The following is a 16,540-nucleotide window of genomic DNA, read 5'->3' as shown; positions in this document are numbered from 1 at the left end:
TGTGTTCTGTACTGGAGCAAAATGATTGTCAAAATGCAAAGCTTAGAAGGGAGATAGTGCTACAAGAAAGGTTGCATGCAAGAAGTAATAAACATTAATATAACTTTGTAACATCTCATTGTACAAATATAGTTTGAAAATAGCTTGAACAAAGATGTGTAATTTGGTAACACTTCATTATAAAGTGCTCATTATTAGTCATTTTTTTGTTGTTGCAAATAAAAAAAAAAAGACAATAGAAGAAAAAAATGAAATAGAGCAACAATGCTTCTAAAAATAGCAACAATATATTTTTTATTAGGTTCTTAATTGATTACATAACATGGATGACATTTTCTTTTATATATCATACACTTGACAATTTATTAAAGACATCAAATTTTCATCATATATATTATTGGGTAGCACTCATTATTCATTGTCATTACCAAAAGTATTACATCTACAAAAACCCCGTGCAACACAAGTTCCCTTTAATTCAATTATGTTAAATTTTTTTGACTTGTCAAACTTACTTTTTTATTAACATTAAAGTCAGAGCATGTCAAACAATACAAATAACTCAAATACTAACATGAAAAACATTTGACACTTTTTAACATAATTAAATTAAAAAAAAAAACTATATCTATTCAATTTTAAAATTTGAGACCAAAATGTATAATAATTTTGGACATATCTAATTCTAGTTTCACATTAAAATTCAAAAACTAAAAACATATTTTACCCTTGAATAAATTAACTAAATGTCAGCAAAAATAATTAAGAAATATAGATTATTTTTCGAAATTAGTTATCAAAATTGCGTGATATGTAGTTTTTTCTGTTTCATTCAATTTTAATACCAGTATAAATGAAATATTTACTATTAGACGAAAAAGGTATCATATGACAGTTACTGATATCATTATATTTGAATTGGAGTGTAACATTATATTTGATCATTTCCACCTCAACTGAGCCGATATAACGAATTGGCACACACAACATAAAAAAAAAATAATAATAAAAATAAAAAGGAAAAGTCACTGAGAGAAAACTGTGTATTACTTATAAATATCTATTTTGTTTCAAAGATGGAAAAAAATGTATGTAGCTCCGTTAAACATTTAGGTATCAGATTACACTACACTACAACATCAAGGGCAAAATCCCGACATTAAAATATAATTCACTCTCGCAATCTTCAACTATCTCTAAAGTAACCTCAACTTCGCTGAACTCTTCAGCTCGAAAAGGACCCGCTTCAACTCTGATCAAAGTTCAGGGCAGCACCCAAGGCATACACCATAACAGTTTCTACTCAATTTGACATAAAATATTCACATTTTCTGAATTGAATGATGCCTATGATATGAAATAAAGTAATCATCATTAATCAATGTTCCTCGAAAATGATGGTAATGGCATTGAGTCCTGTGGGCGAAAGATTACAAGCACACCAAACATCCCAAGCATTGGAAGTACAAGAAGCCACTTCAACAGTTTATAGTAGTGCATATGGAATGTAAGGGAGAAATCATCAGAGAAATACAGTCCATTTCTGTCAACCATCTCAACCAAAACTGTTCCCGTGGTCCTTACCGACACTGTTGGCAGCTTAATCTGATATTTCCCAGGTAGATCATAGGTATTGTTCAACTTTACTGTTCTCTCTCCTTGGTAATTCCCAGGTACTAGCAAGGATGTCTAGTGAATTTACACAACATGAAAGAACAATGACACATAAATTCGGTGCCTCCCAGTGAATCAGTAACTCAAGAAATAAATTAATTTGTTTGGGAACTTACAGTGACTTTGTATGGTCCTTGATGCCCAGATGGGTATCTGTAATTATCAACAATCTCAATTTCCACCCAAAAGCTTTTGCCTTCCTCATCACGGAATGCCCTATAAGGATGGGTAACATATATACCTTCACGATTGTACAGATTTGCAACGTTGTTTCTTCCTTGACTAGGCAATCTCCATGCCTGAAATAACGTACAAAGACATTAGTACCAAAACTGAAATCGTTTCAGTGATCAAATTTCAAACAAATCCTGCCTTTAGAGGATGATGAGGAGATGGAGTTGAGAAGCAGAAGACATTGCCATTCATAGTTGTGACAATTAGATCAAGATCATCTCCACCATCAACATTGTCTGCCAAGACCATGCTATACCTGTAGCAAAAAAAGACTCAATATTGAGAAAGTGTGACAGAAAGCATATCCAAGACAGGGGTTATAAAGAATCTCTTACGAAGTTTCACCAATGTCAACAACATCAGCACATCCAGTAGGCCCATCAATGAGGTACAAATATCCATCAAATGATGTGGTAACAATAGTTAACCCCTTCTTTTTCTCTTTGGGTTTATTTAAATCAACTAGAAGAATTTGATTCATTATTCTTCCATGAGTTGGATATGGATACCGCCCTATAGATGACCCGTCTCTTCCATCCAGAACATGAATCTTCCCAGATAGTGTTGGCACAACAAGCTCAGTATGGCCATCCCCATCAATATCACCAACAGTTGGACCCTATGGAAAATGAGACACTGTCAATCGAATTTTAGACACAGAAACCACCTAAATGGTCTCTAATGCAAAGGTGAAAGAGTGGAAAGTGTGTGAAGCATCTTATCAAATTAAGCAATCCCAGAAAGAATTAATAAATTCAATCAACACATCTAAATTAAGTTTAAAGTGCAATTGCCCCACATGAAGTGACATTCACATGAGTAATCTAAAAAAAATAATCAATTTAAATTAGTATATAAATTTATTATATTCTTATTGTTTTTCTTTTTCTATAAAAATGTGTGGTTGTTTTAAGGATTTTTTTATATTATATCTTAGGTTACAAAAGTTTCTTTATTATGTATCTTTCAATTCATAATAAGATTCAATTCACATTTCTAAATAAACTAAAAATCTCGATTCGATAACCATGATTGCATTTGTAAATCTCGATTCATAATAAGATCATATAATGCCCTCTGAGGCAAACCTTATTCGATCCAATGTGAATTTCAAATCTGAGAGGAATCTCAATATACACTTTTCTTTTATAGCTCCATGAAGAAAGGCACTATTCACATCAATTAGTGTAATTCTCATAAAAAATTAGCTCATATAACAAGAACAACTTGAACTATATCCTCATAGTCAATTCCATAAGTTTGATTGTACCCGTTTCCAACCAATCTAACTTTATACTTGTCTACTGACTCATCTACCTTATATTTCACTGTAAATATCCATCTACAACCTACGACCTTTTTGTCTCTTGGTTTGTCAACAATCCCCCATGTTGTGGTTTTTTTTTTTTTTTCTGATGCATAATCTCTTTCATGGCTTGAGTCAAATGTTCAGTTCTAATAGCTTCTTTAGACCCAGCCAAGAATTTTATGTCAACAATAAAGCTTCAATGTTTGTTAGAGTGACTATCAGTACAGACATGTTGAGAAATAGCATAAGTATTTCTTAACCACGAATACTTCAATGATGCCCTTACTTATGTAGTCATTTACCATAATAAAAATATTTGTCTAAAACTCCTGCTAAAAAGACTTTTGATACAAGGATCACTCTATATCATACTCAATTGAATCATTGCCAAAACAAACCATCAGCTTTAATACCATGTTAGATTTCAGCTTAAAACCAATCAACATTAAATGAAGTTGCCCAAGCACTCTAGGACTTAGGCATGCAATGCAGGACTTCCCAACAATTCCCCTCTACATACAATTCCCTTCCCAATTTAAGTCCTTAGTTGTATTGTTTACCATAATGGGATACATTTGTCTAAAACTCTTGCCAAAAGGACTTCTAATACAAGGACCATTCTATATCATAATCATTTGAGTAATCCCCAAAGCAAACCATGAGCTCTAATACTATGTCAGATTTGAACTTAAAACCAACAGACAATAATGAAGTTGCCCTAGCACTCCAACACTTAAGGTAAGCAATGTAGGACTTCCTAACACTTCTCCTCCACATGCGCTTGTCAAACTAGGCAATTACCAAGATGAGCTATAGGCTCTAATTGCAAGTTAAATTTCAATTTAAAACCAATTGGCATTAAGTGATGTTGCCCAAGCACTCCAAAGACTTGAGGAGGGCAGCATGGGACTTCCCAACAAAAGTTAAGGTACAAAATTCAATTAGTAAAAAGGATAGCTCTTAAGCAATATTGTGAAGACCAAGACTAAAAAAGTGTCATTCCAGACCTTTTCATCTACCTTTTCATGAATTCTTGTGTTTTTCCACCTACTCTTGTTAATTCAAGAGGGACAATCGCAATGTTGCATGATAAAACCTTTGGAAGTCCAAAATCCCTTTAAAATCGTGTATGATGTAGAATAGAAGAATATATGATGAAACTACCAAAGAGCTAGAAGCACTCATTAGTACCACTTACTTAATATAATTTATTTTTATAGTGATTTAAATCAAAGAGCAATCATAAGAGATGTAATTCTCTGTAACATTAATAGCCATTATACATGAATCTTGCTATTCCATGCAATCCAATACATTAATTCTTAGGAATATAAATAAATTCTAACTACCACTTTGATACCATATTTTTTAACAACCTTCTTGACGAATAACATAGAACCATGGTTTTCTAGTTTAAGGAAGTGTAAGCCTGTGAATGTTTTCATAGAGTGAACAGCTTCATTGGACGCCGGAATCAATCTTACACAACTTTTTAGACTCATATATTGTTTTATTGACTTCGTCTTCTACTCTTTCTTCATCTTCCAGCATGTCCACAAGAATGGCTAAAAGTAAACGAGTAGCTATAGCTAAAAGATTAATATTCACACTGCATCCGTCATGATTTGGTTCTTAAAAGGCATCTTATTAGGTTAAAAAAGCAAGGTATATATAAATAGTCCTTGGCCTTAACTCTTAAGCCATATAAGACTTTCAAGTGTATAGGACATAAGTCCCCTAATTAAGGGCTAAAGGGGAAGGAGTGTATGGTTTTTAACCACTTTTTTGTCCCCCACAAATAGTGCCAATGTTTAAACCTTAAGTTTGCTAAGATAGCATCACCACCAGAGTCAATCACTACATTCAAGATATTGCTCACTTTGGAGCTTGGAGACTCTCATAGTTTTGTCCTTAAAAGGCACCACAATGATATAAGATAGGAACCATTATTTAAATAATCAGTGGCCTCAACTCCTAGGTGATGTGCAGCTTTTGGGCATACCAAACACATTCCCTTCTAGTCTTGAAAATGTAGATTAAAATGGCCAAGAGTTCTTTTTGACTCAACATTATCATGTAAATGTTGGAACATGCTGAGGGCATAGGATGAGGAGATCGAGTGTGCAGCAATAGAAGACTCCACGCAGCAAAGTGTTAGAATGATTGTGGCCTCTAATAAAGTCATCTACTCAAGGAAAACAATTCAAGATTTAATCTTTCCTTGAAGTTGAAAACTATAAGTCTTCATTCATTGACAGGACTGTTCAAAAAGGGGCTCCATTTGAGTTTAAGCATTCTTGTGGTCGTATTGGAAGATTAAGAGAGGATAGAAGATGAAGATATTGAGAATGCAGTAATAGAAGAGTTAATTCTGCAACATGCCAAAATGATTTTGGCCTCAAACAAATTCATTCACTCTCTAAGAGAATTCTCAGATTTATAACATGTTCGAACATCCTTCTTCATAAAGACTATTAGGAGAGAGAAATAAGGAAAAAGATAAAGTTTCTCCTAAAACTCAAAATTAGCTTATATATAAACTAATTTATAGAAATTCTCTCATATGACTTCTCTAAATATTTATTTCTTATCTTGTGCATAAGCTAATTTTAACTTATGCAAAAACTCATTTCATTTCTACTTTTTATGTTTCTCTTAGATGTCTTTACGGAGAAGTCTGTCCTAGCAGGACCTTACTCTTACTCAAACCCGAAACCCTTAGTCCTTCATCATTCTTCAACATTGTTCAAAATTAATAATGATACAAGCAGAGCAGAGATTAACAAATGATGAAGTGACTCCTACAACTAAAGAAAACAAGTATAAAACAAGTTTTTAGAAACAAAAATTCAAGCCTTCTAGTCTTCCATCCCAACCAACCACCCCTTGCTACATGGAGACTATAACTATCAAGTTTATAACAATTTATAGTATGCTAGAAAGAAAGCAAGCCAAACATTTAACTGGAGTAATACATCGACTTCCCCTTTTGTTTTTTCTTCCTTTCATCTTTAAAAGTCAATATGCATCATTTTGACCTGTACAATAACAGTCTATGCTCATTCTGTAATTGTCTCATCAATCTAAACCATTTAGAAAATCCTATATCCTAGATATTAATTGCTATGTAAACAAGAATAAATACTGACAACATACATGGCACAAAATCATGCAATATTCATTAAAAAGCTATGGAAGATTGAGATAGCAAGTTACCTGCGGAATAAGACTCTTCAGATGTTTTTCCCAGACTAAATCTCCTTTTGGAGTCCATACAGCAACATTTCCATGTGCATCAGCACTAACTAGTTCAATTTTCCCATCATCATTGACATCAGCTGCAACAACAGATCCTTGAATCTCGGCCATCTCAAGAGGAAACTTTTCTCTAACCTTGCCTGTTTGAGAGAAACAACAACTAAAAACTTAATTTACCAATGTAAACGTACTTGTAACAGAATTGAGTATTGACCAAAAGGTAACAACGCTCCTAAAAGAACAATTTGCAATCCATGAAAATTAAAGCAGAAAATTAAATACATTTAGTCCACCAATCTGATGAATCATGACAGAAAACATGTCCAAGTCCAACCTTGTATTGCTACACACCATTCAGTATGGAAACAACATAAAACACCAGAAAGAAAAAAAAAAAGGTTTGTAAAATTGATAGACATCTTTCAATGGAGGACTAAAACATAGCAGAAAAATAGGTCTGTAAAAGTGGTAAACATCTTTTAAGGGAAGAAGAACTAAGACATGACTACCAAACAGAGAAATCCAAGAAGACAATGTCGAAGCCTGAACAAACCATTTAAAATTAACTAAAGAGAATACTGCAATAGCAATCTCTAGACATTACCATGATGATCCAATACATAAAACAGGCCATACGAGGTTCCAACGAGAATATCAAGATTCCCATCACCATCCAAATCTACAACAGTTGGGGAAGAATATATGTAGGCTCGGAAATTTGAAGTATCTGTACTCAGGTCAAGATCTGCAGTCCATTTAATTTGCTTCGTATCCAGATTATAAACCACAATACCACCAGCAACATATTTCCCAATGTCAATATCACCCAGTTCTTTCCGATGCTCCTGGTTGTCATAATACCTGACAGCTTAAAAGGTGGATAATTACTGAAAAACCAGTAAATCAACAAATGATCATATGTAGATGCAGACTATACCAATACAAGTTAATAAAAAAAAAAACAGTAATCTACTTTTCAAATCAATGTTACACCATATTGTATTGGATGTAATAAAATAGTAAAACTGAGCAGTGCTCCAAAAACTCGTTTGTTAAAAAAAACAAGTATGCCAGTCTTACGACCAAATAAAATAAGCAAAGATGAATAAACTATTTTAACTTAAAAATAGTATGATGGCTTGATCTCTCAATAACTTACTTAATCTCACAATTTTTCTATACCTACAATAAAATAAGTAGAAGAAAAGAATTTCCTCTCGTGTTCTATTTTTTTCAAAAATAGGATTGACAACACTATTTGGTAACACATTACATCTCCAAAGCAATGCATGTGGCTACTATTCATGTATGTTACAATTAGATATAAGATACATACGGCAGAAATCTTTTATAATCACGAATATCTTTTACAATATTTTAGAATCAGAAGTATCTATACTATATATGTATCATTAGAAAGTTTTATTTATTATGTTTATTCCCATATCATATCCTTATCATTAGAGAATATCATTTCTCCTCTAATATTGTATTGATTCCATTTTCTCAACAAAGACAAAGCATTTGTGTCATCTCAAACACATGATTTCAGTTCAATGTCTCTCTATTTTCTATAGTTTATCATGGTATCCAGAAACTTCTGAAAACCGTGTTGGCATGATGGACCCAGTCTCTCAAGTGGAAAGACCTTTTTGAGAACCTTTCCCAGGTTTGCTCTCTATTCCGGCAGCATGTCCAACTATCTCCTTCCATTTGCTCACATGACCAAAGGGACAAGACTTCCTTAAAGCCAACTTACACAACCATCCGAACACAGAATAGAACAGTGCCAAACACACCCTCATGTGTGTCTTTTCCATTTGCAGACTCACCACCATTGTTGGCACGTGCAGTTGTGCCCGACTTCTAGCTACCCATCGCCATGTTGGCCTCTTCCATCCTGACACAGTCCAAATAGTTACAGCTACGTCGCATTTTGTTTGGTTGTTCAATCTGAGTTTGTGTCTCTTGCAAATATTTTATTATTATTTTCCCCATATTTCCATAGGAAAAAAATGTCTAAAAGAACAGTTGGCAAGCCTCGCAACTCCAACAACATATGAGGACTTCCTCAAATGTGTGAAACTCATCAATCTACTAGTAACACTACTTTGGTAGCACACACCAGTAACTCTCTACTTATCTCTCTCAATCTCCTTTCCTTGGTCCTTGGATCATTGACTCTAGCACAACTGATAATATATTTGATAATCATTCTCTTTTCTCGCCCCTTACTATTAACAATTTGCCTTCCATCATTGCTACCAATAGTTTACAAACAAAAGCCTGTGGCATTGGTACTACCCAACACCCTTCATTTCTTACCATTGTCTTCGATCTTTATGTGCCTAAATATCATGACATTATCTTCACCATCACTAAAAATAATGCTACCTTCTAGGATCAAATATCAAATTGGACATTGGCATCAAATGTGAGTCACTGCAATTACTCTCTCTCTCCATCAACAACTTGGTGTAAATGTGTAGTTTCTCCAATGATATGATTCAAGCACAACTAGGATATCCTGAGTTGACAAAATTGTAGAAACTGGAACCAAGTTTAAAAAGCTCTATGTTGAATTGTAAGTTGTTAGTTGGGTAAACACATTCATCAATCTTTCTCTGATAATATTTACAAATGAACTTCATCTCCTTCTTTAGTTCACTCCGATATTTGGGGTTCTACTGCTTATGATTTTAAGTATATTGTCACCTTCGTTGATTACTATTCTACTTGTACTTGGATTTGGTTGATGAAAAATCAACTCAAATTGTTTTCTATCTTTCACACACTTTATAATGAAATCAAAACACAATTTGGAACATGAAAACATGCTTTTTGCAATGACATCCAGTGTTATTATCCATGGCATCCAATGGTATTCTTTATCAAACTGTGTTCTCAAACTCCTCAAGAAGATGGGTCAGTTAAATGAAAAACACACATCTTAATGAAACTAGTCAGATCCCTCTACTTCGGAGTCATGTTCCACACCGCTTTAGGCAATGCTTTCTTGACTACATCTAATCTCATTAATAAGATTTTATGATCAAGTACCTCACTGTGTTCTTTTTTCCTAATTTTCAGCCTCAGTCCACGTGTTTTGTACATACCCACTCACCTAGTGAAGAGAAACCTCTCCTCAGTCATTCAAATGTGTCTTTCTAGAATATCATTGTTCTCGAAAATGCTAGGGATGTTCTTCTCCCTAACTTAACCAGTATTTTGTTTCTACTGATGTCTCTTTCTAAATATTTTCTAAATTTGTCCCATATTATACACTTGGTTCTTCTAATCAAGATATAAGTAACCAGTTTCCCCCCTTTGTCAATCTTCCTTCATTACCACATGATCTTGTGGTACCTAGGGATGCTTCTCCATCACCACTTACTTCAATTATCTCACCACTGCCCACAACTTATTGCCATTCCAGTACAAGAATCATCTTCAGGGGATAATGAAATAGTGGAGATCATGTCTAAAACTTTCCCAAGTTGGACACATGACTTATATGCTCCAGCTTGAGCAAGAGTGTTACAACTCTAAAAATAAGTTGTCCGATCCTTTATAATCAAGAATATCTTTTACAATCTTTTAGAATGAGGCATATGTAGATTATCTATGCATTATTAAGAATTTTTTGTTTATTCTTGTATGATATTTGTATTCTTAGAGGATATTTATTTTAAAGGGTACAACATCTCCTTTATTTATTATATTGATTTTGTTTTCTCAATATAAAATGCATTTTGTACACTTCCGAAACACATGGTTTTAGCTCAATGTCTCGCTATCTACATTTTAACAATATCTTAAGTAATAAGTTAACAAAAGATTTGAAACAAAATCATCTTTATCACAATTGCATCATCTTAATTTATAACATCATTCCTTTACGCAATTGCTTGCAGCACTATGCTGACATCTATCTTGGAGTTAAATCCTGATAAGCAAAATCAGAAAGACCTAAATAACATCGTTCTACCCAGAACAAAATAATATAATAATACACTCTTCAGTCTTTGCTATCTGATAATGTATAAAGCGACAAGGTGATGCCAAAAGCCCAGCACACCCTTCACAAAATCGGCTTCCTTTCCCTCTATTGCTTGTCCATACAGATTAAGTTGAAGCACTGTTATAAAAAATCTACTACAGCAGCACCATGGCAGAAATCGGTGGTGGAGTTATGCCTTGCAATAACAACATGGTGGTGGCGATGCGGGTTTTTCATGGTAGCCATTGCGGCCACTTTGGGTGTCATGGAATAGCATCGTGAAACAGACATGGCAAAAGTTGCAGAGTGGCAAGACAGCACTTAAGGGAAACGAAGGAGTAGCGCTGGCAGCCATGCAAAACAACAAAATAGCAAAGACGGCAGTGGAAAACTAAAAGAGAAGAAGCTATGGACTCGACCTACGAAGTGAAAACCGTGTTGGGACAAACAACTCAACCCCAACCTAACATTACAACAGAATATTGACATAGGATACCCTACCCACACTGAACCCACAACCTCTCCTTCACTATTGTGCAGACCCAATGCTACAGCAACTGCTGCAACAGCTGTCACTGCCGCTGCCACTGCCGATGAGGTTGCTGCTGCTACTGTTAACGCTGACGCCGCTGCATGTCCATCCTACCCACATTGAACCGGCAGCTCCTACATTATGTTTCATTATATTTAAATTTTGAACTTGAAAATTGTGGCTTTTAATTTTCTTTTTTGTTATTTGAATTTTTTAAATATGATTCCTTATTAGCTATTTATTGTCTTTCATTATTTTTGAGTTACAATTACATTTCTTGACTTTTTCAAGTTATCAATATCTATATTTTGCATTTCTATATTATATATATATATATATATATATGTATATATAATTTTATTTTTGTCCATGCCATAACTCATTATGGCTTCCAATATATTGTTTAAAAAGGAATTTTAGGTCTCCGATATTTTCAATTATCCATATTGATAACACTGAGTTGAAGTCATGTATATTAAATTCAATTGTCTGTGTTCAATACAGTGAAAACTATGTATGAGATTAATCTCCCTTGTTTAGAAAATACACATAGGGTACTGTATTTATAATAGAAAAATATGGGCTAAGTCCAAAATACATATAAGAAATAATAACAAAGTAACTGAAGATAAAAGATAAGGATAAGATATATATCTAAGATATATAATAATCTAATATATCTAACAGTCTCAAGACTGAAGTGTGCAGGAATCTTTTTTCATCCATTATTTATTTTACAATGATATTCATTTGGGTATCATAGCTGTAAAAATAAAGGGACAAAGGACTGATAATCATAACGAGAGAAAAAATTGTTAACTAGGATGCATGTATTTAATGGAAACAAAAAAGCTGTACAGTAGCATCGTACTTTACCATGATATTCCAATGACATCATTATCCTTGCATGAAAACCAAATAAAAGTATTGGTGAAATTTAAAAGTTGTGTAAGCTACAGATGGACTCACTCGTGATCAAAGAAATAAGAAACAGCAACAATCATTTCTGAAACACCATCATTGTCAATATCTGCAATGACCTGAAAAGGCAAGAAGATGACAAAATGCAAAAGCCATTGTTTTTATACTTTTCTCTCTTAGAACTAAGCAGAATAAATATTTTGTAGATTTTATAATACAATAACAGAAAGGTAAAACAGGAACTCACAGGAGTGCACAAAATGTGAGAGTCAACATTTACATGATCCTCTAATTTATCATGCTTAACTTCAGTCCATTCTTCATCACCCCACATCGTTTCATCAACATAATCATCATAATCATAGCTATACTCATCAGCCAGCTCTTCACTATTACGGAATAACTCAAAAGATGAATCAGCATCAGCTTCCAAGCCTTCATCATTTTCCACAGTTGAAGCATGAATACCCCCTGTTTCAGAAACACCTTGCTTTGCTTCTTTGGAATTGTTATCTTCCAGCAAACGTCTCCCAGTGCTGGTCTTATTATCTGTGTGAACAGTTTCCAGAGACCCAGCATTTACAGAGGAATTATCAACATTTGTTGGCACCTTAATACTTTCATGTACTTGACTTTCATTTATTTTGTTTTCTGGCTCAAGATTAGGCACCTTAATACTCTCCTCTACTTGACTTCCATTTATTTTCTTTTCTGGCTCATGATTAGGCACCTTAAGACTCTCATCTACTTCACTTCCATTCATTTTCTTTACTGGCTCAAGATTAGACACCTTAATGCTCTCACCTACTTCACTTCCATTTACTTTCTTTTCTGGCTCAGGATTAGACTGGTTTTTTGTGTCAAGGGGGTTCTCAGTAGATGTAGCCACTGAAGATTTAGCTTCATGCCTACTTCCATTCATTTCTACAAGGAGAATTATTACACAAAAGATAAAATTAATTAAATTTAATTAAATAAATGTACATTTTGCAACACATGGACACAAAATTGTATGCAGTTGCTGAACCCTATGAAAGCTATTTTATTAGGTTGAAGATAAAACATGAGAATCTCTAAACGTTACACTTGCAAAAAAGTGATCTGAGAAGTAACCACAGCAGAGACGTACGAGACATAGAATTCTTGATAGTAGCCTCTTGGACAAGTTGGTCATCATGAATATTAGGGTGAGAACGATCCACTGGGTCAGGATTCAAGCCCACAAACCAATCTTTTAGCACCTTCCTACGTGGGATCTCTAGTTTATCTGACATTAGATAGCCCGAAACCCTAAAAATGGTAACTCATTACAACCATGATAAAAGCACCACAAGTGAGGGGTAATTGTTATTGGAAGAAAAAATTGAAAATATGAAATAGGAAAATGTCACCTGAAAAACAGCACTTCACCATTGTAGGTTGCCAAAGCTATTTCTCTCACCCCATCTTTGTCAATGTCATATAAAAGAGGACTAGAATGCACAGTTGATTGGTGAAAAGCAGGCCAGCCTATGTACCATTCAGAATATTATGTTTAGAAAACTCAAAATCAAACCTAAATTAATCTATCACAATCACAAGCCTTGATTCTAAGCATTCGCAGTCAGTCAGTTTACGCAAGTCTGAATAACAACATTACCATTGATCCCATTCAGTATTCTCTCCCCACCACAACCTTATATAGTAATATAATTTTCCATAGTTCCTTGAGTAGGAGCCATGGAGAAGTATGGGCCCTATTAACAGGTTACAAGTGATAGTATAAATAATTATAGGCCATGTTCATATAGGCCATACAAGGTCAAAACTGTTTTCAGCACCAAAAACAACTATGCCTATGTAGTACTTCATTGTCAAATTAAACATATCTCAAGCCCAAAAATAAGTTTACCGATATTTCACGATATTTGTTGGAGTTTCTACATCAACTAGAGATATGGGTAAAAAATTATAATATATAAGTGGGTACAAATCTCACCTTACAAGTTAATTTTGAAAGGTTGAGTTAGGCCTACAATCACTTTCTAAGAATATTAATCATTCAGCATTACTAAGGGTAGGTTGTCTTACCCATGTCAAAGTTTAAAGCAATATTGCTCTGGTAAAGTGTTGTATAAGCTAGAACCACCACATTAACTTCCAGAAGTCGTACAAAATAGGCACAGGCCAAATGCAGTTACTAGCTTACGTACCTCCATATTATAAAATAACCACCACATTAACTGCAAAACTTTTCTGTCTGAGGCCAAAGCCCTTTTAATCACAACCTTACGTACCTCCATATTATAAAATACAACCAACCTTAATTTATCTACAACTAAACCATAATAATATAAATATCATCAGGGGAAACAACATGTATTTTATGCTCTATAAATGTTGCAACCTCAACAACATCATTGACCCAAGCCTATCACAAAAAAAATAGTAAAAACCCAAAATCCTTTTACCTGGCATTTTGTCCCCATCAGCACCTTCTAGAACCTCGAGGTAGTGAACAAAAGAGGGAACCACGACCTCAAGCTTCCCATCACTGCAAAACAATAGTGCAGACATTTGACAAAATGAAAATAGACAATAAAAAAAACACAATCACTCAACAAGTAGAGCACATAAACAACTTACCTATTAATATCTGCAATCAAGGGATTTGCATAGATACTTGAACTAACTTCCGTTTGCCATCTGAGCTCTAAATTCTTAGGGCACTTTGAATTCACAAGAGCATCCTCATCTCTAACAAAGGCCATAAGAAAAGGGAAATCAAGAAGAGAGTAATTAGAAGTATAACAACTACATACAATGCTACAAATTCTTAGAACATGTTAGATTCCCTTCTAAGTTTATGGTGTTGAATACCATTTTCTAAAACAATTCCGCACTACCCAATCAATTTATCATCAAAATCTATTAAATTATAAAAATTGTTCCTAAAAAAAATTAAAAAAAAAAATAGATAGGACATTTTCTCATATTCTTCTTATAGTTTTCATTTTGTTCAACTTCTCCCTCCATCCACACTCTGGTGTGCGACGCACGCACAACTCTTCATCAGACCACAAAGCAACCTTGCTTAGTTACACATTGAAAACTAAAAACAGTTTTTGAAAATGAAATCAATCACACACTTAGTACTACTGTAATCAGAATTAGAAGCAACCTGGTTAAGTTACACATTGAAAACTAAAAGCAGTTTCATAGAATGGAAATAAAACACACCCTCATAGTACAATTCTCTAATCAGAATTAGAGTTGAAGCTCCAACTCGACAACCTAGAGCGACCTCGGCGCAAACCTTTACAACGCAGATTATCAGGGCCAATTCTATATACGATTATATAAAAGCTTCCTCCTAATCAATATGTGTGACTGGTTCACCGTATTATACACAACGTCATTCTTTCTAGCTCGGCAAAAAAAAAATAAAAAAAGCGACTAGTTCCGAAATTAAACAGATTACCAAACTAGCCTTAAAATCGAAAGCCATTAAGTTAATGCACGGGAGTGTTACATTTCAGGGTATCCGAGTGAGTCCTCAGAGGCTTCGCGCTCGCGGAAGCTGTTTTTGCTTTTGGGTGCATCGGAGAGAACGACGGCGGCGTGGTGGTGGAGAAGCAGCAGAAAGAGAAGAAGAAGAGGCTTGGTCCGCGAGCACGGTTTCATATCATCTGCTGGGAAATTGGCTCCACCGAATTGCTGAATGATGCGATTGGTTTCAGTTGAGCATGCGGGAGCGAGATTGTTCGGAGAAGGTGAAATGAAACCCTAGCTAGCGCAGTGGCAATAGCAGGGTTTCGGGTCTAACCGATCTGCAAGAGAGAAAGAGTTGACGGTGATGCAGAGAAGGGGTTTTGAATTATTACAGTGCAGTTTATACGAAGGAAAAGGTGGGTGCATCAATTCAATCGGATTTAATTTGGGACACGGTTAAAACAATTGCTTTGTATGTAATATTAAAAAGGAAAAAATGGTGTTACTTCTCTGCGCTCTCAATGTAATCATCCTAAATCATATGCATATTGTTTCTCAGAAGCTACAACAAAAAAGCGATAACCCATCTCCGTCGTAATTTTTTTATTATTTTTTTATATTTTTTATAATATATATTTATTTTACTTTTCTATTCTATGTGATTTTTCTAAATAATGTTTTATTGTTTATTATTTATTGTGTTGAAATAATGTTTTAACAAGAATATCCGATTACATAGAATCAAACATTCTAAATGATTAATTATGCATAGCATGTGAATATATATTCTGCTTTTTAATATAGCAATAGTATTATTTTTCACAACTTATTAGTTTTTTTTTTCTACATTTGTTTGTTTCTTCCTTCTTCTTTTTTATATCGGTATATTCCACATTAGAATTCATACAAATTCATTATCCAACCTACTAAATAATATTGGGTTGGGTTTATGTATTTTGTACACTTCAAAAAAATAAACATTATTGCTATTTCATTGTATGATTGAGTAAAGAATAGACCTCATCGTAGAGATGAAATTCAAACATACATAACTATAAAATCATAGTAACAGTCATGGTCTTTCTTTCAATTAAGTTCCTCCAAATACTTATAAAATCATAGAACATCTCCACTATTACAT

The 16,540-nt window shown here is 34.1% G+C and overlaps 1 protein-coding gene across 1 annotated transcript; it reads right to left on the bottom strand.

The window, feature by feature from the left end:
- Positions 1–1,029: 1,029 nt before the first annotated feature.
- On the bottom strand, positions 1,030–15,916 carry DEX1 (defective in exine formation protein (DEX1)). The gene is made up of 13 exons (XM_028052695.2): positions 15,440–15,916; positions 14,554–14,664; positions 14,379–14,461; positions 13,320–13,437; positions 13,058–13,218; positions 12,176–12,852; positions 11,977–12,047; positions 7,080–7,336; positions 6,434–6,615; positions 2,244–2,527; positions 2,047–2,164; positions 1,791–1,973; positions 1,030–1,689 (listed from the first exon to the last, which is right to left on the bottom strand). Exons 1-13 carry the CDS (start codon positions 15,589–15,591, stop codon positions 1,375–1,377), a joined length of 2,712 nt encoding a protein of 903 aa, XP_027908496.1. The 5' UTR covers positions 15,592–15,916; the 3' UTR covers positions 1,030–1,374.
- Between the last annotated feature and the right edge of the window lie 624 nt (positions 15,917–16,540).

This window comes from Vigna unguiculata, chromosome 10, assembly GCF_037176805.1.
Source record: "Vigna unguiculata cultivar grain cowpea cultivar isolate G323 ecotype 2 chromosome 10, ASM3717680v1, whole genome shotgun sequence".
Lineage (NCBI taxonomy): Eukaryota > Viridiplantae > Streptophyta > Magnoliopsida > Fabales > Fabaceae > Vigna > Vigna unguiculata.
Note: the sequence above shows the minus strand (reverse complement) of the source record. Positions and strands in the feature narration are given on the sequence as shown.